The sequence below is a fragment of the Phascolarctos cinereus genome, unplaced genomic scaffold (assembly GCF_003287225.1).
Source record: "Phascolarctos cinereus isolate Bilbo 61053 unplaced genomic scaffold, phaCin_HiC Scaffold_726;HRSCAF=1367, whole genome shotgun sequence".
Classification (NCBI taxonomy): Eukaryota; Metazoa; Chordata; class Mammalia; order Diprotodontia; family Phascolarctidae; genus Phascolarctos; species Phascolarctos cinereus.
In genome coordinates, this window is record NW_027556098.1 from 312646319 (window position 1) to 312669539 (window position 23221).

Here is a 23221-nt window from a genome sequence, read left to right on the forward strand (position 1 = left end):
AGAGCTGGAGGGGGCCTCAAAGGGCATCTGATCCACATTCCCACCCAGAACGGCACTCTTCATAGACTCCCCCACAAAGGGGTCATTTACCCTTGGATCTCCTGGTGTAATCAGAAGCATTGGATTTAGAGTCAAAGGACCTGTTACTTCCTAGCTATGTGACTTTGGATAAGTCATTTCCCCTCTGTGAGCCTCAGTTTTCTCATTTGTAAAAATGAGAGGCTTGAACTAAGACCCTAAGGACCCTTCCAGTTCTGAATCCTATGATTCTATGCTTTCTGGGGACAAAGAGTTCACTCTCTACTGATGCAGCCCCTTCCATGGTGCTACAGTCCTTATTGCTGGTAAGCTTTTTCTTCATATTGAACAGAAATGTGCCTTCATGTGAACATCCCCCTTTTTTCTGGGGGCTACACAGAATGTGTCTGCTCCCTTTGTACTAGGATAGTCTTACAGAATCCTAAACAAAGTCATTGCCCAAGTATGGCAGGAATGTCACACACCATACATTAAACTATATTTGAAATTCCCCTGCCCCCTTTCCATAGATTCCTAAAGAGGGGACCAGGAAGGGCACCTCTTATCTTGCCTGTCTTCTCCTTCTCCACCCCATCCCATCATTACTCATCTTCCCCAGCCAGAGGAAGCAGGGCCAGGGACATATTTTACAGGCATGACATATCCCAAATCCACTAACCCAAGTTCCTCTGCAGACAGGAGGCCGTCTGACAATCTGGAGGAAGAGAATCGGGGAGGGGAGCAGATGGTGGGAAGTCAGTGTGAACAAGAGGCACATTCCCTGGAGAGCAAGAGAGCCTTTGGGTGCTGGGGAGAGGGAGCTCCCTGGGGATAGAGCTATGTCTCCCCCCTCAGACTGAGGGTTCCCTAAGGGAAGGTGCCATATCTAGTCTCTTAGATCATGGGCTACCTGAAGGCAGGGGTCATTGATCAACTCCCCACAAACAGGGGCCCCCTCTGGTTCTCTTCCCCTCCCCTCTCTCCCAGAAGTCAGCTGTTTGAAAGGTCAGATGTCTTTGAATCACTTTAATTCCCTTTTAATGAGCTGAGGATGACAGCTCAGAGGACCTGGCAAAGGAGAAGATCTAAGCAATCCACCCCCATTCAGACTCTGCCCATGGTGGATGAGGGCAGGGACTGGAAATCCTGAACCTGATCTAGGTACTTCTTGATGAAGTGGGGAGAGGGACAAGTTGGGGTGATTCTTCAGATTGATAGACCTGACCCATGGCCGAGAGTCAGGACCCCCAGCTTCTAGTCCTAACTATGCTGCTAACTTGATGTGAGGCCCTGGGCAAATCCGTAGCACTCTTCAGACCTGAGTTTCCCACTATGTAAAAATGAAAGTGCTGAATTCAGTGGTCTCTAAGATACCTTCTACTTCTAACATTCTGTGTTCTAAGGCCCCTTCCAGATCTGACATTCTAGGTTCTAAGACCCCTTTCAGCTCTGACATTTTGTATTCTAAGGCCCCTTCCAGCTCTGACATTCTGGGTTCTAAGGTCCTCTCAGCTCTGACATTGTGTTCTAAGGCCCCTTCCAGCTCTGACATCCGAGGTTCTAAGGCCCTCCCAGTTCTGACATTCTGGGCTCTAAAGCCTCCTAGATCTTATGTTCTACATTCTAAGGCCCTTTCCAGCTCTGATACTCTATGAGTCTATTATTTCCTTACCTTTACCCTTCCAGCTGTCTATCTCTGATTGGCCTTGTATCCCTTTGGGATGCTGCAAGGAGTCTATGAGTCTATGGTTCAGTGATTCCCTAATACATACCCTCATTCTGGCTACTTTCCCTCCTCCTGCTGCCATAAGATGCCCTTCCTCATCCCCACGTCGTCTTAATCTTCCTTCTCTACAAGCCTGGCTCATGCCTCACCGTGAGCTTCACCTCCAGCAAGCTTTCCTCCTCCTAAACACTTAATAAATGCTTGTTGTTGTTAAACCACACAGTGCCTTACTCCTTCCCTCAGCATTATGCTGGCCAGAGAATGCCAAAGCCGCCATCATCCATCTCCCTGTCTCTATGTAATATATCTTTGTCTTCTTGTGTCCTGTGGAGGTCAATTTGTCTGTCTCTCTGTCTGTCTCTGTCTGTCTCTGTCTCTGTGTGGTGTGTCTCTCTCTATCTCTGTCTGTCTCTGCCTCTCTCTCTCTGTGTCTGTCTGTGTGTGTGTGTCTCTGTCTCTGTCTCTGTCTCTCTCTTTCTCTCTCTCTCTTTCTCTGTGTGTGTGTGTGTGTGTGTGTCTCTCTCTCTGTGTCTCTCTCTCTGTCTCGCTACCCCTCCGTGTATGTCTTGGGTTTCAAAGTTGATACAATGAGCCCTACAATGAGGCCCTCATCCCTCCAACAAGGCTCACTCCTCCCTGTGGTAGGGCTTCCCAATTCCCAGTCTCTGAGCCCTTCTCCCCTGTCCCTTACCTCATAACCCTCCTATATCTTTGCTTCTCCTGTCTCTCCTCCAGAGTCTGAGGAAAAGCCAGGCCTCCTCCTCCTTGATAAGACAAACCTTTCAGCTTGTGTCCTTGATCCCCCTCCCATCCTGTCTCCCCCGGGAGTTCACCCCATTAATCATTCCCTCTCTCCTCTTCTACTTCTTCCTGTCTCCTGGCGCCTTCCCTGCAGCTTACAAACGTGCTCAGGTCTGCCTCATTCTTTAAAAAACAAAGTCTTCCCTCGGCCCAACCACCCCTTTCAGCTAGTGTTCTATTTCTTTGCTTTCACTGCCAAAGTCCTAGAAAGAACAGGCTACATTCACTGCATCCACTGCTTTACCGCCCGCTCGCTTCTCAGCCCTTTTACAATCTGGCTCTCGACCCCACCACTTCATTAAGACTCTCCTCTCAAAGATGTGTAATGCTCTTGCCTGCCAAATGGAGTGGATTATTCTCTGCCCTCATCTCCCCTGATCCCTCTGCAAGTTCTGACCGCGCCAGCCACCCCCTCTCCTGCATACTGACTCTCTCCTCCCTTAGCTCTTCTGACACTGTCCTCTCCTGGCCTTCCTCCTCTTCCTCCCTGTTTTACTGCTCCTTCCCAGGCTCCTTTGTTGGATCATTTTCTCTCTCCTGCTCCCCAAGAGCGAGTGTCCCCCAAGGTTCTCTTCTCAAATGATGTCCCCCCAGAGAGTGTGCCCTCCAGGGACATCCTTGGGGGACACAATGGAAAGAGCATTGACTCTAGATTCAGAGAACCTGGGTTCGAGACTTGCCTCTGATACATCCAAGCTAAGGGACTTTGGGAAAGTCCCAACTTCCCCCCTGGGCTTTGGTTTTCTCATCTACAAAATGAGGAAGGGAACTAGATGACCCGTGAGGTCCCTTCCAGCTCAGCTAGGATCCTGTGATTCCCAAGTCCTCTCCTCTCCCTCTCCACATTCTCTCCTTCAGTGATCTCATCTGATCCCACAAGTCCAATTATCACCATCACTAGTAGTCAGTGTGGTCTAATGGGGAGCCTGTGAGACCTGGGTTCCAATGCCAACTCTGATCCTTATTAGTTATATGGCCAGTGGTCTGTGAAGTAACCATGGGACCATAAGACAGTGTCTTATCCTCTCTACTCCCCAGCTTCCTTCTCTGCCATTGGGGATGAGAATACCTGCACCACTGAATTCACAAGGTTGTCCCAAAGGTCAAACAAGAGAATGTATGTAAGGCAGCTGGCAAACTTTAGAGGATAAGATCAGCTGGCATGGTACAACAGCAAGAACCCTGGCTCTGGGGTCACAGGATTCAGGTTTGAATCCTGCCTATGATACCATCTGGGTGGTCTTGGGGATGTTACTTAGACTCCTGGGACCTTCATTTGTAAAATGAGAAGGTTGGACGAGGTGACTCAGTGAAAAGCCAACTAGACAGATGGCCTTCCAGATTTATCTGTCTACCCTATTCTCTCTCTGTCTCTCTCTCTCTCTCTCTCTCTCTCTCTCTCTCTCTCTCTCTCTCTCTCTCTCTCTCTCTCCTCCCTCTCTCTCTCTCCTCCTCCCTCCCTCTCTCTCTCTCTCTCCTCCCTCCCTCCCTCTCTCTCTCTCTCCCCTCCCTCCCTCCCTCTCTTCTTCCATCTCCCTCTCTCCCTCTGTCCCTGTCTCTCTGACCCTCTGACTCTATCTCTCTTTGTCTGCCTCTCCTCCTCAACAGCAATCCACCATCACCCACTGACTGGCTGTTGGCAGCTCCACAGGGATTTCCCATCCCTATCTCAAACTTGAACCTATGAGAGGCTGTGGACAAGAGTCACACAAGACAGAGAGTCATGGAAAGGCTCTGACCCCTGCATGATGAGGGACAGCATCCTCACAGAGCCATTGGAGAACTGGTGTCTCTCTCAAGTTCAACATGTCTAGAACCGGACTCATCATTGCCACCTCACACATCTATCCCTCCTCCAAATGTTCCCATTTCTATTGAAGTGACTGCCATCTTTTCAGTCCCCCAGGTTCATAATCTCAGAACCATCCTTGCCTCTTCCCTCTCCTTTACTCCCACCCCTACCCAATGAACTAAAAGAGCCTGTCAATTCTACCACGACAAAATCTCTTGAAGCCATTCTCTCTTTTTTTCTTCTCTATACACACATAGCCACCATGAAAGGCCATCATCTTGCCTGGACCATTGTAATAGCATCCTCAATGTTCTCCCTGCTTCCAGTGGCTCTCTCCTCCAATCCATCCTCCGCACAACTGCCAAAACAGTCCTTCTAAGGAACGGCTCTAGGTCTACCATTCTCCTGCTCAGAAGCCTTCAATGGCTCCCTATTACCCCAACTCCTTAACCTGTCTTTCAAGGCCTTCCACAATCTGCTTCTAGCCTATCTTTCTAGCTTTAGTTCACATCATATCCCTTCACAGTCTCTACTTCTCAACCAAACTGGACAACTTAGCTAGAGCCTCAGATCCCATCTCCCCATTCTAAGCATTCATTTCCCATCCTACTTACCATGCCTGGAGCATACCTTCTCTGCACCTTCAATTTCATAACCCTTATCTTCCTTCAAGGCCAAGATAAGAAGTTATTTCTTTCTCTTGAGGCCTCCATGACCCCCCAAGGTGCTAGTGCTTTCTTCCTTCCCAAACAACCAAACATCATGCTTTATCTGAACAGACTGTATAGACTTTGGAGTTCTTTGGGACAGGTGCCGGGTCTTTTTTGTCTTTGGACCCTCACTGCCTAGCCCAGCGCCTTGTAAATAAAAGGCAATTAATAAATCTTTGTTCAACTGAATTGCATGAGGGCTGAAGCTATAATGAAGGACAGTGTATCTGGTATGGCCCCATAGAAGATGAGGGGAAAGGGAGAGGCATGGAGGATGAGAGACGGTGATGACTTAGATAATCCAGAGGCAAGAATTTGATCAAGGGTTAGAATATTCCATAACCTCACACAAACAGAGATACTCCCCTCCAATTCCCCAACCCAAGGGATAATGTGAAATGGAGAGGGGATGGACTCAAGGTATCTACATTGGCCCCACTCAGAAAATTACGGAGTGATCATGGACCCCTTACACCAGCCCTATCCCCATTCCCCAGCCCTCAGCCCCCAGCTCTTACCAGGACGGTGGCCACAACACCTCCAGCTTCCTTGTCCACCAATGGGACTACCAGCACTGGGAGGGGAAGGGCAGAGAGAGGACAGTGAGAAGGAAATCACCAAAAAAAAAAAAAACCGAAACAGGCAGACACAAGAGGTAGAACACAAGGGAAAGGGTGAGATAAAGACACACCAATCAAATATGTGATTTGGTACCAGGAATCACACGCAGGAGAGAGAGAGAGAGAGAGAGAGAGAGAGAGAGAGAGAGAGAGAGAGAGAGAGAGAGAGAGAGAGAGAGAGAGACAGACAGACAGACAGACAGACAGACAGACAGACAGACATAAACACAAACACAGACCAAGTAATCCTGTGCCAGAGGAGACAGTCATCAAAGAAGAAAGAAGCAGAGCCATGGAACCACAGGGGAAAACATATACAGACACTAAAACGGAGCATCTGTTCCTATAGTGCTTCGTGGTTTATAAAGTGCTATCCTCACAAGGGCCCTGTGAAGTAGGCAGTGCAAGCATGAGTATACCCATTTTGCAGATGAAGAAACTGAAGCCCAGATTAGGGAAATGACATGTCTGGAGCACACACAGATAAGAAGCAAGAAGCCAGGATTCTGACTTACTCTTCTAAGATATTCAGAAGAAAGAAAATTTTAAAATAAAGGGAATAACTGGGAGGTGAGAGAGAGAGAGAGAGATGGAGCAAATAGAGACAGGAACAGAGGCAGACATGGACAAGGCCAGAGAGGAAGACAGACAAGGAGACAGACAACTAGGACAGAGACAGAGACAAAGCTCCCGTGCCACCCCCGCCAGCCCATCTTGGGCCTGGGTATTACCTTGTCTGTCAGCAGCCAGTGGGGCAGTGAGCCCCGTCAATGCTTTCTCTGGCAAGTCTGAGGGGCCCAGCCCACTGCAGCTCAGCCGCTCCCAGGCCTGGACGGCATCTCTGAGACAAAAGCAAGACCCCATCAGCTGAACTCTAGCCTGCAGGCACACAATTAACCAGGGATGCTGCCCCCCAATTGTCTCCCCTCTTTTCTAATAATAGCTAGCATTTATATCACATGTGTTTAGGGCTAGGGTGACATATGTTATAAATGTTAAGTATATTTGTATATGTAAAGCAAAGTACTTTACATATGTTATCACATTTGATCCTCACCATAACCCTGGGAGGTAGATATGATAATTACCCTCATTTTACAGATGAGGAAACTGAGGCACATAGAGGTTAAGCACCTTGCCCAGGATCACAGCTAGTAAGTATCTGAATCATGATTTGAACTCGGAACTTCTTGATTCAAAATCTAGCTTCTTTCTATCCATTGTGCCACCTCGCTACTTTTAAGGACCTCAAAGTATTTTGCATATATTATCTTATTCCCCACAACAGCCGTGTAAGGTAAGTGCTATTATTACTTCTCTTTTACAGATGAGAAAACTGAGGCAGAGAGAAATGAAATGCCCTGCCCAGGGTAATACAGCTACTAAGTGTCTAAAACAGAATTTGAACTCAAGTCTTCCTAACTTCATGTTCATTGCTCTATCCATGGTGCTGCCTAGCTGCCTCAGTGCACCTGCTCTGAACAGACCAGTGGAAATGGACAATCCATGCTCCCTTTCCAAATACCCGATGTTCCTTTAGACTCATCCCTTTCATTGTGCATTAGACTTCTCTCTCCTCTCCCTACTCAGCCTCTAATCAGGGAAAAGGAGAAGAAAGCTGTACAGTAGGAGGAACAAAAGTGAGAAATGTGGATAATCCATCAATGGGCCCAAGAGAGCCTGGAGAATGGAGAGTGGGTGCAGAATAACCACACTAACAACTCCCAAGACTGTTGTGAAGATCAAAGGAGATAATATTTACAAAGACTGAGCTGGCACCGAGGCTGGTACATAGCAGGTGCTTCATAACGTTCGCTACTTAAGCTTTGCAAAGTGCTCTCTTTGCAACAACCTTGTGACATAGGTAGTGTCTTATTATCTACATTTTTGTAACTGGAGGAACCGAGGCAGAGAGGAGACTTGTCCAAGGTCTCAAAGCCTGTGGCAGAATTTACCAGCCCAGGGGTCACTCTGAGGTCCTCAAACCTCTCTTTGGGGGCTCAAAAACAATGTTGAGAGCACACTTCCTGGGGTATATCCAAAGAAACTAGGACACAGAAAGAGACAGCCCTTTTCTGAAGGTCACACAGCAATCCTGAGGCAGAACTAGCTTCTGGATTCAATTAAAAACAGTTCTTTCAATTAATTATTCATCCAGTTCAACTAACATTTCCTGCCACCTGCTAAGTGCCAGGTCCTGTGTTCAGGGCTTTGAGGGGAGCTGACCCAGGCCCTGCCCTCAAGCAGCTCACAGTCTTCAAAGACAGTATGCCCAGGCCCTGCCCTCCAGGCACTGTAGTTCAACAGAAAAGCTTAGTGACTAAGTCCTGGAAGTCAGTCTGGCATTTCATTTCTAAGCTATTCTATCTCGTAACAAATTTCTTGTATCCACATGTCTAATGACCTTCCCCTGATGAATTATTTCTGAATCTGTATAACCTCTGTTTCCTAACAATTAGCTCTGCCCCTAGATGGAAGGGCCCACCCCCTGGAGGTAGCGGGCTCCTCTTCACTGTAGGACTTTATGCAGAGGCCAGACAACCACACGATTACATTAGATGTGGAGGCTCCCTGCTCAGACACAGCTGGTGGAGGCAGCCTCCAAGGGGCCTCGCAGCCCGGAGATTCTACGTACTACAGGCAGCATTATTAGCTCACTGTTCCCATGTGAATAAGTAGCCTCTTTATAGAGGATGGAGACATTTGGAGCCAAGAAGACCTGGGTTTACGTCCCCTGTCTGACACATACTGGCTGTGTGACTGATGCTAGGCAAAGTATTTATCCCCTCGGTGCTCTGGGCAACTCTTTAAGCCTAACGTTGCCTAGAAGGTGGTGACCTACATCGATAGAGGGAGTTTCCTCCCCTGGGAGCTCCCTAGTCCAATGAAATCACAGTTTCAGGTCCAGTCTCTCGTGAATAACCCTAGACAATGTCATAACCACCCTGTGAGCCCACTGGTACGAGCTTTCCTCTCCTCAGTTAACAGATGAGGCCACAAGTTAAATGACTTGTTAGTGTCAGCATCAGGATATAATCCCAGGTTTCCAGGCTACAAGTTGAAGGCTCTATGCACCTGTGTAAACAGGAAGGCGAAGGGAAGGGAGGAGCAGAGTTCACCCTGGAGCTTTTAAGGGTCTGTGGCAGTGGCAAAAAGAAGAAGGAGGTTGTCAAGATTAGGGGTGTCAGGTATGTAAGTGCAGACTCAGGCAAGGCTAGAGGCCAGTAATATCCAAAGGGTTGTGGGAGTTGTGGGAAGTTTAAAAATTATTGTTAGGACAAAACCATGAAAATGAAGGCAAAAGGCTCCTGGATGGGCCCTGGGAAGAAGAGCTGAGGGCCTAGGAAGCTGATGTGAGTCAGGCTGGAACACCTAGGGCAAGGGTCTTTAGGTCAATCAGAGCTCACTGTGGGCTAGGCTGGTCAAGAAGGCATTCTGGTAAGAGGTGAGGCTTGAGCTGGGCTTCAAGATCCAGACAGCCAGATCAAAGGATCTATGGATTTAGTGCTGAGAAGGACTTCTGATATCATCTAATCCAACTTTCTCACCAGACAGATGAGGAAACTGAGGTTCATAAGAGTCAAGTGACTTGCCCAAGATCACACACTGGCATGATCAGTATTGGGACCAGGTCCTGACTCCAAACCCAGTGCCCTTTCCACAGTCTCACACCATCATTTTTCAGAAGGTATTTCTAATGAGAGGAGTCACCATCATCATCATTCAAGGTACATATGCTGAAGTCAGGAAAAGTACTACAATGTGTGAAATTCACGAGCAAAATGGGGAGATGAGTCAGACGTGATCTGGGAGTCCTGAGGAGACTATTCTGGCCACTGCCACAGAAAGAGGAGGAGAGGAGGCCAGGGCAAAATTAGAACTTCAAATGCCAAGGGCAAAACTATGGAGGGCCTTCAATGATGGAGATAAGACTAGGGAGAACTTTGAATGCCAGGGACAAGATCACAAAGGGCCTCGAATGCCAGGGCCAAAATCAGAGAGGCCTATGAATGCCAAGGACAAGTGTGTGGCAGGCCTCGGATGCCAGGAACAGGATTATGGAGTGTCTTGGGTGCCAGCCTGAGGAATTTGGACTCAGTGAAGCAGGCTGAGGATGGGGAACTGCTGAATCCTCTCACTACCTCTCCCTCTGCAGCGCTTGCTGGCTCACCTCCTGCTTAATTACCCAGCCAATCTTTCGCCAAATGTCACTCCCTGATGATTAATTGTCCTAGGCGCCCCCCCCCTCCCTCCAGGCCTCCTCCACTTAATTAGGTTTATAGAAATCACTTTGCCTAGAATGGGATGGAAGCCAGGAGAGAACAGGAGGGGGGCTGGTCCTGGAGCCTGGCAGGGAGGGCAAAGGGGTACCTGGCAAAGGTCAGGCAGAGAGGAGGGAGGGAACCCAGGATGAGGTAGGGCCAACCAGGGTAAGGACGCTTACCCAGAGAGGATGAGCAGCCAAAGGCATCCAGCAATGCTAAGGCAACTTCAGTTGGATTCCTTTGCCCCCTCATCTCTCTCTCTCTATCCAGCTTGGCTGGGACCACACCAAAAAGGCAGGTTTCTCTCCACCCCCATGCTGTCCCTTGATCTGTCCAGAGCTTAAGAATTCTGTCGTCGGGGGCAGCTAGGTGCAGTGGATAGAGCCCCGGCCCTGAAGTCAGGAGGACCTGAATTCAAATCCGGCCTCAGACCAAACACTTGACACTTACTGGCTGTGTGACCCTGGGCAAGTCACTTAATCCCAATTGCCAAAAAAAAAAAAAATTCTGTCATGATCAGTTCCCTGGTGTGGGTGGTCCCTGGATGTCAAAAGCCAAGGAGAATGGAGGAACACTGTGGCACAAGGGGGGGGGGGCAGAGTTATCCTTCCTAGATTTGGACTTTGGGCTCAGGAGGGCAAGGCTGGACTAAGCCGGAGGGGTGGGGCTCTCACCCCACCCAGGGTAGAAAATCTGGGGAGTGGATAATCCCCTAGTAGGCCACAAGGTGTCGTTGTTCAATCTACATTGCTAGAGAGAGGGAAGGAACTCAAAGTCTGGTTTCTCCTCTGGCCAAGCCAACACCTTGCTAAGTAAAGGTCTGACCCCACCTGCTCTCCTCCCTTCTTCCCTCCTTATGACTCAGGGCTCACTCTCAGGGCCTCTACCAGCCACAATCTACACCAGGAGTTCTAACCTTTTTTATGTCATGGACAGTCTGGGGAAGCCTATGGATCCCTTCTCGGAATCATGTTTTTAAATGCGTAAAAATAAAATACATAGACTACAAAGGAAACTAATTATATTGAAGTGCAGTTATCAGAACAATTTTTAAACAACAAAGTTCACGGACCCTGCCAAAGCCCACATCTCCCCAGTTCTTCATCCCCCTCACTGGATTCCCCATTCCCAACCCCCCTAATGAATCCCCTCTACTTCTTCCCTCCTTTTGGTCCAGGGTTCATCTCCAGGTCCATTTCTCTCCTCCCTCTATATAGTCTCCATGAGGACTCTCTCATTCACTCCTCCTATCTTCCATCCTCACTTGAACCCCAAATCTTGGGCTCAAACTCAGACAAAAGAGTTGAGACTGTTCTTAGAACACAGAATACCAGATCATCAATTTCAGAGGTTTTTAAACACAGGGTTCCCAGGGCAGGTTTCAGCAAATCCATAAACTTGAATTGGAAACAATAATTGCATCTTTATTTTCACTGAAATGTAGCATTTCTTCCAATTATTTAAGATATTTTTCTGAGAAGGGGCCCACAGACTTCACCAGACTGCCAAAGGACTCCATGACATAAAAAAAGGGTTAAGAAGCCCCCGGTCTAGTCCAACTGGCTCCTTTGGAAAGAGGAAAGTGGCCCAGGGAAGGGAAAAGTCTTGCCCAAATTCTCCTAGCTAACTCCAGTCCTGACCTCTCTCTGCTAAGCTCCACACTTGCATCTCCAGGCATCTCCCTCCAAGGTTCCCATACTTGTTCCTACTCTCATCTGAACCTGGATCCGCCACCCACTTCTCTCTCCCCCAGATGGTCTCTGGATCCTCCTTCCTAATGAACTCAACATCCTTCTCCCAGCCTCGTGTCTCCTTGCTCCCCTTAACAGTGCCAGCTGGCCCAGGGAGTGGGTTGGTCCTTTATGATTCATGACTCTAGAGATTCTCTTCTCAGCCCCACAGTGGTCAGAGTCTGCTCAGCCGAAGATAGAGACAGATGGAGGAGACAAGGGAGAGAGAAAAACACACATCTTTGATGCGAGTTCCCAGCCTTTAACAACTATTTGTTTAAGTGGGTGGAAGAGGACAGGGGAGGGAACAGTTCAAGCTTCTGTTGAGTATGACCATCCCATCACTAACCCCATCATTGTCCTTAATGAGCTCCCATCCACCCCCCTCAATGAATGCATCATCTTCACTAATGCTCCAAAGATCCTGAGTCCCCTCACTCAGCCTACATCCTCCAAGTTCCTTCCACATCCTCAGCACCGAGCTCCCATCACCTTCACAGAACCCCTCACTGAGCTGACACATCCCTTCCCTAAGTGCCTATTCCCATAATTTATCCAGGGTGTTTAGCCATTGGGCACACAATCAGTGGAAGAGAGGATGAGGACCATAGAAATCCAGAGCCTGGAGATCCCTAAGGACTCCCTGTCTCACCTGAGAATAAACAAAAAGGAACAGACTTTAACTACAGCAGAAAAGGAATGAGGTTCCTCTGGAGTAGGGGATTTTCTAGTTTTTAGCCTGAGAAGACCCCTGAAGGGGTAAATAAGGGCTTATTTAAAGCCCCAGGAAAGTAGATGGCCCCTTTTTTCAAATTGGAAATTTTCACATTCTGAAAGCTCAAAATAAGTCACTGGTGTTAAAGAAGAGCGGAAAACACTATCCCTCTTCTGGCTGTGTGAAGATGGCCATAGAGAGCTTCCAAAAGTAAGGAAGGGAGAGTTCTGCTGTTTGCTGCCCCAGTGAGTCCTGGGACCTCACGGTACTGACAAACTGCAGCCAGTGCAGAGGAGAACCAGGACAGGAACACGAGCTCACTTGTAAGATACGTTATGGCGGGGAGTCATCTGGGTTGGAGGAGACAGATGCTGAGATCCCTTCCAACTCTCAAATGCTGAGATTCTCTAAGGAACAGGAACCAGGCCATAAACAGATGCACTGAAGGAGCTGGGGATATTAGCCTAGAGAAGGAAATGGGGGAGGAGGGGTCACAATGGCGATGGCCCTCCTCATGGATTTGAAGGGCTAGCTAGCTAAAGGCTTATTCTGCTTCACCCCAGAGGGCAGCCCAAGAAACTAGAGATGGAAGGGAAAGGAGATTTCAGCTCAATATAACTACTACCCAACAACTGGAAATGTCCTCCACACTCAGGATACCTTGTTCCCTTCACAATTCCCTTTATCTATGAGGCCTTTCCTGATTTCCTCCTCCCTCCCCCAAAGTTGTTACTCCCCCTGGTGAAAGAATTATTTTGTATTGACTTTGAGCAGCTTTAGTGATATGTGTATTTGTGGTTCCCCCCCCGGCCACTCCGAGAAGAATGTAAGCACCTTGAGGGCAGGCACAGGTTTGTTTTATCCCCTGAGCCTCAGATAGCATCTGCTCCTTGAATTGAATTGAATTTTTCATAGGGTCACAGAGCCAGAGTTGGAAAGGACCTCAGACACCGTCTAGTCCAATGCCCTCTTTTTAAAAATGAGATGATGAGACCTAGGGAAGTTAAATAACTTGCCCAAAGTCACAAAGGTAGGAAGTATCAGAGGCAGGATTTGAACCCTGGCACGATGATTCTAGGCGCAAGGTAAAAGCAGCTTTATCAGAGAGCTGGACCTGGAGTCCTGAGTTCAAATCCAACCTCATATCCTTACCAGCTATATGAACCTGGGCAAGTACTAACCTCTGTCTCAGTTTCCTCATCTGTAAAATGAGGGGCAACAATAACACCTAGCTCCCAGGGTTCTTGTGAGGACCAATATTTGTAAAGCACTTACCACAGGGTCTGGCATGTAGTATGCACTTAATAAATGTGTGCTTCCTTCCTTCCTTCCTCTCCAATTGATTTGAATTGAATTGACACTATGAAAAAGGGTCAAGTTCCCCTTCAGTTGAGGTCTTCAAGAAGAGGCTTGACTATGGACCTTGCTGAGGGATTCCTGCTCAGATAAGGGCTCCCCAGAGAAGCTCTCAGAGGCCTTTCCTAGCCGGAGTTCACCATGATTCTGAGGGGAAGTGGGCAAAATCGCTGAGGGCCATATTTCTCCCCTCAGCCTGGGGGCTCTCAGAGGGCCAGGGTCATTCCCCGACCCACCCAGATCTAGGGCTCCCCAAGGAAAGGGTCCTATTTCTCCTGTGAGCTGGGTTCTAGGGAGGTGGCCCGGCCTCTGCCCTCCCCCCCAATCCACCCACTTCCCTTGGGCCCTTATCTGTCTTTATGGCCCTGACACCATTTCACACCTGCTCCTGTTTGCAGGCCATCCAGGGTTTCCTGGAGGAACAGGCCCTGTGCCAATGCACTCATCCCCCTGGCATCTTGCCCAGCCACAGTAGCCTCCAGGGCTGGTCCTTGGGCCGGGCCTTGTAGCAGCCCTTCTCATCCCTGGCCTTCTCTTCCTCCCATTTCTGCCAAGGTTGGACTGGCCCAGACACTTCCTCAAAACCTACGGAGCATCTTGTCCCACTCCTTCATCCTCCACCTAGTTCAGTTCTCTCCTCTGATTCACCCTGTGCAACCCACATACTCCTTTCTGCCCCTACAACACCCTCAGCCTCACCAAATAGTTGTCTTTTTTCTCCCTGAACACTCTCTAGGTATGGGCTCTTCAGGAACATCTGATTGATTCTACTTCCTCACTATTTCTGGCATCCTCCCCTCTTCTCTCTCCTCCCCTAGACCACTCTAGGTCATGCCATCATCACCTCTCACCTTGACTGTTGGAATTAGCCTCCTCACTGGACTCCCTGACTCCTATCTTTTTTCCTTTCTCATCAACTCTTCACAGGCCATCTAAGTGATCTCCTTCAGTCACAGGTCTGACTGTGTTAGTTTCCTGCTCATTAACCCTATTACCTACAGGATAAAGTGACAAATTCTGATACTGGCCCTCAAGGCCTTCACAGTCTGGCCCCAACCAACTGTTCCAGTCTTAACTCTACTCCATTCATTCATTTATTCCGTGTTCTAGTCAGACTAAACTATCTACTATTGTCTGATCTCATCCTGCTCTCTCCAGCCCCTAGTCATATTGCTTAGATTTTCTCCCATACCTGGGATGTCTTCTCTCCAAATTTCCACCTATGAAATCCCTCTCCTTCCTTCAAGGCTCAGCTTAGATACTACCCCCTCCAGGAAGTCTCCTTATTCCCTCCCACACAACCCTCCTCCCCAATTAAAAGGAATCTCTGCCTCCTAGAATTTTTCACAGGACACGCGATCTAGCTTCTGTCAAAGTGATTTGGATACACATCCTGTTCCTTCCATTGGATCATAAGCTCCTAGAAGGCAGGGTCAATTCCATTTTTCATCTTTGCATCCATAGGAGTGAGTAGAGCTCCCTATACATAGTAGCCACTTTGCAGATTTGTAAATTCTTCCCCATCACTTTAGGAAAGCATTGCAGTACTGGGGAAAGGGTGCTGATTCTATAATCAGAGGACCTGGGTTCAAATTCTACCTCTAGACTCTTAGCAGAGACAGCTAAATGGAAGCTGAGAGATGTAGTAGACAGAATACTGGGTGGGCTTGGAGTCAGTAAGACCTCAGGTCGTACATGTCCTCGGAAACTTACTAGCTGCATGAGCCCGGGCAAGTCATTTAACTTCTGCTTGCCTCAGTTCCCTCAACTATAAAATGAGGATAGTAATAGCACCCATCTCACATAATTACGAGCATTAAATGGAGTAATATTTGTAAATGTGCTTAGCATAGTGCCTGGTGCATAGCAGGCACTGAACAAATGCTTATTCCCTTCTCCTTATTACATGTGTGACCTTGGACAAGTTTTTTAGCTTCCCTGTCCTTATTTTAGATCTAAGATCCTATGTTTGTTCAGGTGTATAAGACTCAGGTAAAAGGAAGGTACTACAGTCCTGGATAGTCAGGGGAGCCTTCCTGGAGTATGTGGAAACTGAGGTAGAAGAATTACTGCCTGTTCCCTGATCTTGTCCAGCTGGTAACCCACTCCTTCTATACCTCCCCCAGTTGAATGTTTCTCTTCCCTTCAGGATCTAATTCAGATACCACTCCCTTGATGGACCTTTGCATAGCAGAAATAGTGTTGGCCATGAAGTCAAGAATGTTCAAATCCTGGCTTCTACATTGACAAGTCACTGAGTCTCAGTTTCCTCATCTCTAAAATGGGAATAATAATGCTTGCAATAGCTATTCCACAAAGGGTTATTATTAAGTGTATACCTTCAAGCCCTATGGAAGTGTAATTTATTATTATCATCTCCTTTACCTGAAAGTGATTCCTCCCTCCACAACCTTTCATCCCTGGCTCTGGCCTCTTCTCTCTACATATCTCATTTTGTCTTTCATTGGTAATGGGTATGTGTGTCTCAGCACACCTGCTATGCTATGTTATGAGGGCAGGAGCTCTGTTTCTCTTCATGTCTTCAGATTCTCCATAGGTCCTGCCACATGTCAGGGGCTTAACAAGTGAATTCCGACTCCCATAGGCATTTTTTGGGGGGCAGTAGATGAGAGGGCATCTCAGTGAGGTGAGGCCCATTCCCACTGAAGGGGAAATCAACCAATCAGATGGGCCTGAGCCCAGACCTGGGCCATGTACCACAAAAGGGACAGAGTAAGGTAAACAGTCCCTCTGCTAAGGGAGATCACTGTATGGTTGGGAAGGAAAGGAAATAAGCATTTATGGAGCACCTACTATGTGCCGGGCACTGTGCGAAGCACTTTACAAATATTCTCTCATTTGATCCTCACAACAAGCCTGTGAGGTAGATGGTGTTATTACACTCATTTTACAGTTAAGGAAACTGAAATAAACAATGGTTAAATGACTTGCCCAGAGTCACATTTAAGTGTCTGAGACCAAATCTGAACTCAGGTCTTCCTGACTTAAGACTCAGTGCCTTCAGCTGCCTTGGGTTAGGACAAAACTCACAATGAGACTTGCCGGAAAGAGGGCTCGATTGGGAGCCAAGAGACAGAGCATCAAAAGGTTGCTCCCACACCAATCTCAAATTCAGTTCTTTTCTAGGGGTAGCTTCCGAACCTAGGGCGTTATGTACTTCTATATCTGTTTATGGTTCCTGCAAATCTTTTCCATTGTGTGCATTTTCTGTGCAAGGAAATAAAAGCTGTCCCATACCAGATATGCATTTGGTACCTTCAGTGCTTGTACCAGAGCTGGGTCCCTCCCTTCTACCTCTCATTACTAGCATTTCATGACACAAGCCAAATGTAAGCTATATTTAAAGATTTTCCTAGAGTAATTCTAGGTAGAGACAATGAGTCAAAGAGAAAAAGGGACATTCTTTGAGTCATGCTCCAGGAACAAACCTGGTCCATATGAACCCAAAGTCTTGGAGGGAAAGGAAGCCCTGATCCACAGGTTACATTAGATTGGACTGGATTAAATTGGACACGCTGTGAGTAGGGAGAGCATTCCAAGAATTGAACTGTTCTCTTAGAGATACAGAAGGCATTCTTGAACCTAGTCAACAGGACATTTTGAGTTCAATTCACATACGATTCTACCTCAGGTTTGAATCCTGACCCTAACCTTGACACTAGTTGCATCACTTACGACAAGTCATGGGACCTCTCTCAGACTCAGTTTTCCAGCTATAAAATGATAGAGTTCAAATAAATGTACTCTCTGGTCCCTCACAGCTTTAATGTTCAATGATTCTAATATTTCATGGCCTAGCTCCAATGTATTTTTTCCAGGAAGCCTTCCCTAGTCTCCCCAGCTAAACATAATCTCTACCTCTACCTCTCTCTGTGTCTCTGACTCTCTCTCTCTCTCTCTCTCTCTCTCTCTCTCTCTCTCTCTCTCTCTCTCTCTCTCACACACACCCTGTGTGTGTGTCTGACTCTCTCTCTCTCTCTCTGTCTCACTCTGCCCCCCCCATGCTGGTATCTCTCTCATTTACTTGCACACCCTACTTCTTTATTAAAAATCATTTCTGTCTATGTCTTATCATTCCTATCAAATGAATCCTATGAGGTAGGGAACAAGTTGTATCTAATCTTTGTATCTCTTGCAGGGACCAGGCTCTGGACAAAATAACTGACATTTATATAGCATTCTAATGTTTGCTAGGCACATTTAATCACTCAAACCTCAGAATAATCCTTTGAGAGAAATAGCACAGATGAATCTGTAACACTCCCATTTTATAGATGAGGAAACTAAGGATCAGAGAGGTTAAATGATTTGCCTGGAGTCACACAGCCATTAAGTGTCAGAGATAGGATTTGAACACATATCTTTCTTACTCCAAGTCTAGCATGTTCTATCTACTGCTGCACAATACCTCTAGTAGCTAATCTATTCTTAATAAATGTTTTTAATTTAATTCTGACATTCTAGGATTCTAGGATTCTAATTAGGTTAGAATCTGACAAAAAGCATCAGGGTTATCAATTTTCTACCCCTTAACATAGATTCTCGATGAGAGGTAATGAAGGTTTGAACTCAGATGGAAACTGCATTCTGTAATTCTAATATACTAAGATTACAACATTCTCTGATTTTAAAACTCTGTGGATTTTAACCTTCTAAGATTCTAATATTCTGTGCTTCTATGATGTTAATATTCTAATATGCTAACATTCAAGAATTCTAACATCAGTATTCTGTGATTCTATGATTTTAACATTATAGGTTTCTCAAATTCTATGATGCCAACATTTTGCAATTTTCACATTCTATAATGCTAAAAGTCTAACATTATGTGATTCTAAGATTCAATGACAAAGAAGAGGAGTCAATATCTTAGAGGGAGGGGATAACAATTAAAAACTTTAAAACTCCTAGAAACAGAAAAACACACAAGGTGGAGCCTCCTCCCCACCTCCCATCCCCTTTCTCTGTATTGCTGAATTCCAAGGAGAGATGTTCCTTTTCCTTTCCCCTTCACCAGCAAATACTGGCTAAGCACCTACCGGGTACCAGGCTTGGGCTTAAGGAAGCATGAATGGAGCTAAGTGTTAGGGAGACAGTTCTGAGGCTGGGTGCCCCCACATGGGGCATGATCTTCTCTAATAAATCCAGCACGGTACCCAGAGCCCAAGAGTGTTTATTGGTTTCTCTTTAAAGGTTTAATTAAACTCCCGTGGTCATCAGCTCCATTTTAGTTAATAGAGTCTGAGTAGGGAAGGGTACTTGTGCTTTCTCTTCAAAGTAAATGGAAAGATGGAGAACGAGGTGAGTGGAAGGGGAGAAGATCCTCTGGACTCTACTCAATGACTTACAGGAGAAGGGGTTAAAAATGCTAGCTGCTAACTAATGATTACTAAGGCCATTGGCCAGGAGGCAGGAAGCCTGGATTCTTCTCCAGGAAGTGTCACACTGGGCCAACATAAGAACCTGCTTCCAGGAGCAGCTAGATGCACGGTGGATAGAGCACTGGCCCTGGAGTCAGGAGGACCTGAATTCAAATCCAGCCTCAGACACATAACACTCACTAACTGTGTGACTCTGGGCAAGTCACTTAACCCCAATTGCTTCACCAAAAACAAAAAAAAAAACCTGCTTCCAACATTCTATGATTCTAACTTTCTATACTTTTATAATTCTAACATCCTAAGACCTCAACATTCTGAAATTTTAATGATTCAATGATTTTAAGATTTCAATATTATATTATTTTAGCCTATGTTACCTAACTTTCTAGGATTCTAACATGCTATCTACAATTCCAACTTTCTACTATTCAAAACTTCTGTGATTCTAACTTGTAGTTTTAACACTCACAGATTCTAATATTCTAAGATAAGAATCAGGTGAGTAAGGAGGGGATTGTTTGAGGACAGACGAGGACTTCCAAAAGTGCCCTGCATCCCACTATGAAGGTGGCCAATTAGTGACTAGTGCCAACCTCTCCCACAGGATAGATGACTCTACCTAGTTGTAGGAACCCAGGATATGAGACTCACCGAACTTTCCCCTCCTGGGGTAGATCATGTGGGGGGTCTGCACACACCAGCCGGGATTCTCCATCAAGTAGGTAAGTGTAGACGGTTTCCTAGAGCAGAAAGAGCCTTGTGAGATTGGCACATGGCAGCCTTCTCCAGCCTTCTTGCCTCCAATCCCCTCTGGATCCCAGAGCATTATTCCTATTTCAACACATTTCTAATTCATCATTACTGATGCTATTTAAAGTATTGCTCCCTTTGATTTCTTCCCTCATGCAAGTATGAAGCTCTTGGTTGGATCTTGTACATATATAAGTATATGGGAAAAGCTCAGAGCTGGTTTCGTATATCTGGAAATCATCTATATAAAGACAACTGAATCTCTTGGAATTGATCACTAGGATCACTAAGGGGGCAGTGGAGAGAGAAAAGGGGCCCAAGATGAAATCTAGAAGATGCCCCCGCTTCCTGCCCAGGAACCAGATGATCCTTGGGCAAAGGAGACAGAAGAAATTGTCGCACTGATGGAAAAACTGAGAGACAGTCCTGTCACAGAAGCCACAGGTTTTGTATTTTATACTAGAGGTAAGAGGGAGCCACTGAAGATTCCTGAGTAGGGCAATGGCATAGTTAGATCTGTATTTCAGAAATATGGTTTTGTGTGAAATATGCACTGAAAATGGGAGAGACTAGAAGCTGATGGACCAATGAGGAGGCTACTACAATACAGGAAACGAGTGTCCAGGAGAAGGGGGCAGTAAATAGTGTCAGAAAGGTTTCATAAAACAAGGACCGAGAAAAGGTCACTGAATTTAACAGTTAGGAAATCATCAGCAACCATGGAGAAAGCAGTCTGGCTCTCTTCGGGCAAGATTAGAAGCCAGATTACAAGGAACTGAGAAGTGAATGGGAAAAAAATGTGGAATGCTTCAGGAATTCATGTGTCGTCTTTCTGCAGAGAGCCTCGACAATCTTCAAGATCCCTTTCCGCTCTAAAACCTGTGATCTCATGGCCAAAACAAACCCTAGCACCCCCAGGAAGCTTTCTCTGTCATCCTCCTCCCCTAACTCATCCTGATCGATCTCTCTCTCTCTCTCTCTCTCTCTCTCTCTCTCTCTCTCTCTCACTCTCTCTCTCTCTGTCTCTCTGTATCTGTCTGTGTCTGTCTCCATCTCTGTGTCTTTCCCTGTCTGTCTGTCTCTTTCTTTTTCCTTCCCTTCCTCCCTCTCTGTCTCTCCATTTCTCTTTCTCTCTCTGTTTCTGTCTTTCTCTCTGTCTCTCCATTTCTTTCTTCTTCTCTGTCTCTGTCTCTGTTTCTCTCTCATTCTGTGTATGTCTCTGTCTCTGGATGTTTCTCTCTCTGTCTTTATCTCTGTGTGTCTGTGTGTGTGTCTCTGTCTCTCTCTGTCTCTGTGTCTGTCTCCATTCTGTGTCTTTCTCTCTGTCTGTCTCTATCTGTCTCTCTGTTTCTCTATCTCTGTCTCATACTTGTTTCCTTCCCTGAGTTCTCCCCACTCTTAGGATGCTTCTTAATTTCATTTGCTTCCTTCAAGCCTCAGCCCACATCTTCTACAAAAAGCCTTTCCTGAACCTTGCAGCCCCAAACAACTAGTCTTCCCTCTGAGATGACTGTCCCTTTACACTGACTGTACATATCTTGTATGTACAGTATTGTTTATATGTTGCCACTCCCATTAGAATGTACACTCCTTGAAGACAGGCATTCTTTTTTACCTCTCTTTGCATCTCCAGCACTGAGGTGCCTGACACGTAGTCATTTCTTAATTGATTGACTGACTGGTTGATGGTTGGTATGGGTGAAGGAGCCCTTGGACTGGGAATTAAAAGACCAGCCTTTGTCCCAGCTCTGCCACTTAGCTGTGTCACCTCAGGCACTTTCCTGCTCTGGGCCATATGAAATAATAAAATATAAAATGGGACTAATAGTATTTGCTCTCCCTATCTCAGAGGGTCATTATGATGGAAATGCCTCGTCAGTCTCCAAAAGCTACAGAAATGCCATCGGTGATCACCTACTTCAGGACATTTCTCTGTCTATCTGCCTGTTTTCCTCCTTCCCTCCAATCCTCCTTTCCTCCTTCCTTCAGATTCTGCTTCCTCCTCCCCCCCACCCAACGCCCCCCACTGGGTTAAAATTAGCCACATTTAGAGGAAGCTGTTTCATATGCATCAGCGAAGTCTGCATTCACAGGGAGTTTTGGGGACAAAGCTTACTGATGAGGGCAGGTGCCAGGCTCCCAGCTCCTCTCCCCTCCCATCCATCCCAAAGGGGCCGTTCTCTCCCATTACCCTCCCTTATTGCCCTTCCTTTGGGAGCCTCAGAGCCCAGATGGTGACAAGGAGGCTGCAGTGGGGCTCAGGGATAGGGGCAGGTAGCGTTATGCTACACAAGCATACTCCAATTCCACTCTGGCCCCCCAAGCCCACTCAAGTCAGAAGCTCTTCATATTCCCCCTAAATGTGTCCTTTCTCCCAGTTTCCTGACTTCTGGCACCACCATCTTCCCAATCAACCAGGGCCTAGGGTTCAGGACCTTAGAAATCACCCTAAGATACTTACTGACCTAGGGCAAGTGACTTAATTTCTTGGGGCTTCAAACTCCTCATCTGTAAAATGAGAAGATCAGGCCTGATGCTCTTCCAGCTCTATGATTTGTGATCCAGTCCAACATCCCATTTTACAGATGAGGAAAACAAGAGATTCTCCCTAGGTTACAGAGATGGCAATTACCAAAATCAAGACATCTCCCTTCAAAGGCCAGAACCAGTCAGCTGTCAGGCGCTACTGATTCTATTGCTATAATCTCCCTCAAATTCACCTATGGCACAGAGGAGAACACACCAGATTAAAAGTCAGAGGGCAATGAAACAGGCCCTCATTATTTCTTACCTGGACTACTCTGATAGCCTAATTAGTTTCTCTGCCTCCAGGTACACTCCCCTCTCTAATCCACATCCTCCACACACTAGCCAAGAAATTTTCCTAATTTGCTGTTCTGACTTGGTCACTCCCCTGCTCAAAAACCTTTAATGGCTCACAATGACCCCTACAAATTCCTGTTCCTGACATTCAAGGCTTCTCACGATCTGGCTTGATGTGAACTTTCTAGCCTTCCACAATGCTACTCATCTTCACGTACTCTCTAGTCCAGCCAGATTGGCCTATTTGTTGTTCCCCATTTTCTATATTTTTGATCCAATTTCTGTGCCTGGAATGGACCCCCACCCTCCTTCCTGACCCTGCCCCTACTCCTTTATGTTGCAGCCTTTACCTTCTAAGCTCTTCGGGGGCAAGGGCCATGTCTTTATATTCCTAGCACTGAGCACAGCACCTAGCTACAGGGGTGAGGAACCTGCACATGTGGCCCTCTAAGTCCTCAAGTGCAGCCCTTTCACTGAACCCAAACTTTACAGAACAAATACCTCAGTGGTACA

At 46.7% G+C, this 23221-nt stretch overlaps 1 protein-coding gene across 2 annotated transcripts in view; it reads right to left on the bottom strand.

The window, feature by feature from the left end:
- PDE2A (phosphodiesterase 2A) overlaps window positions 1–23221 on the bottom strand; it is a 170488-nt gene that overhangs the window by 39958 nt on the left and 107309 nt on the right. For both annotated transcript variants that reach the window (XM_020989647.2, XM_020989648.2), the window contains exons 4-6: window positions 19787–19875; window positions 6399–6508; window positions 5566–5621 (exon numbers count right to left, since the gene is read on the bottom strand). In XM_020989647.2, coding sequence (XP_020845306.1) covers window positions 5566–5621; window positions 6399–6508; window positions 19787–19875 — 255 coding nt within the window. The remainder of the gene's footprint in view (window positions 1–5565; window positions 5622–6398; window positions 6509–19786; window positions 19876–23221) is intronic.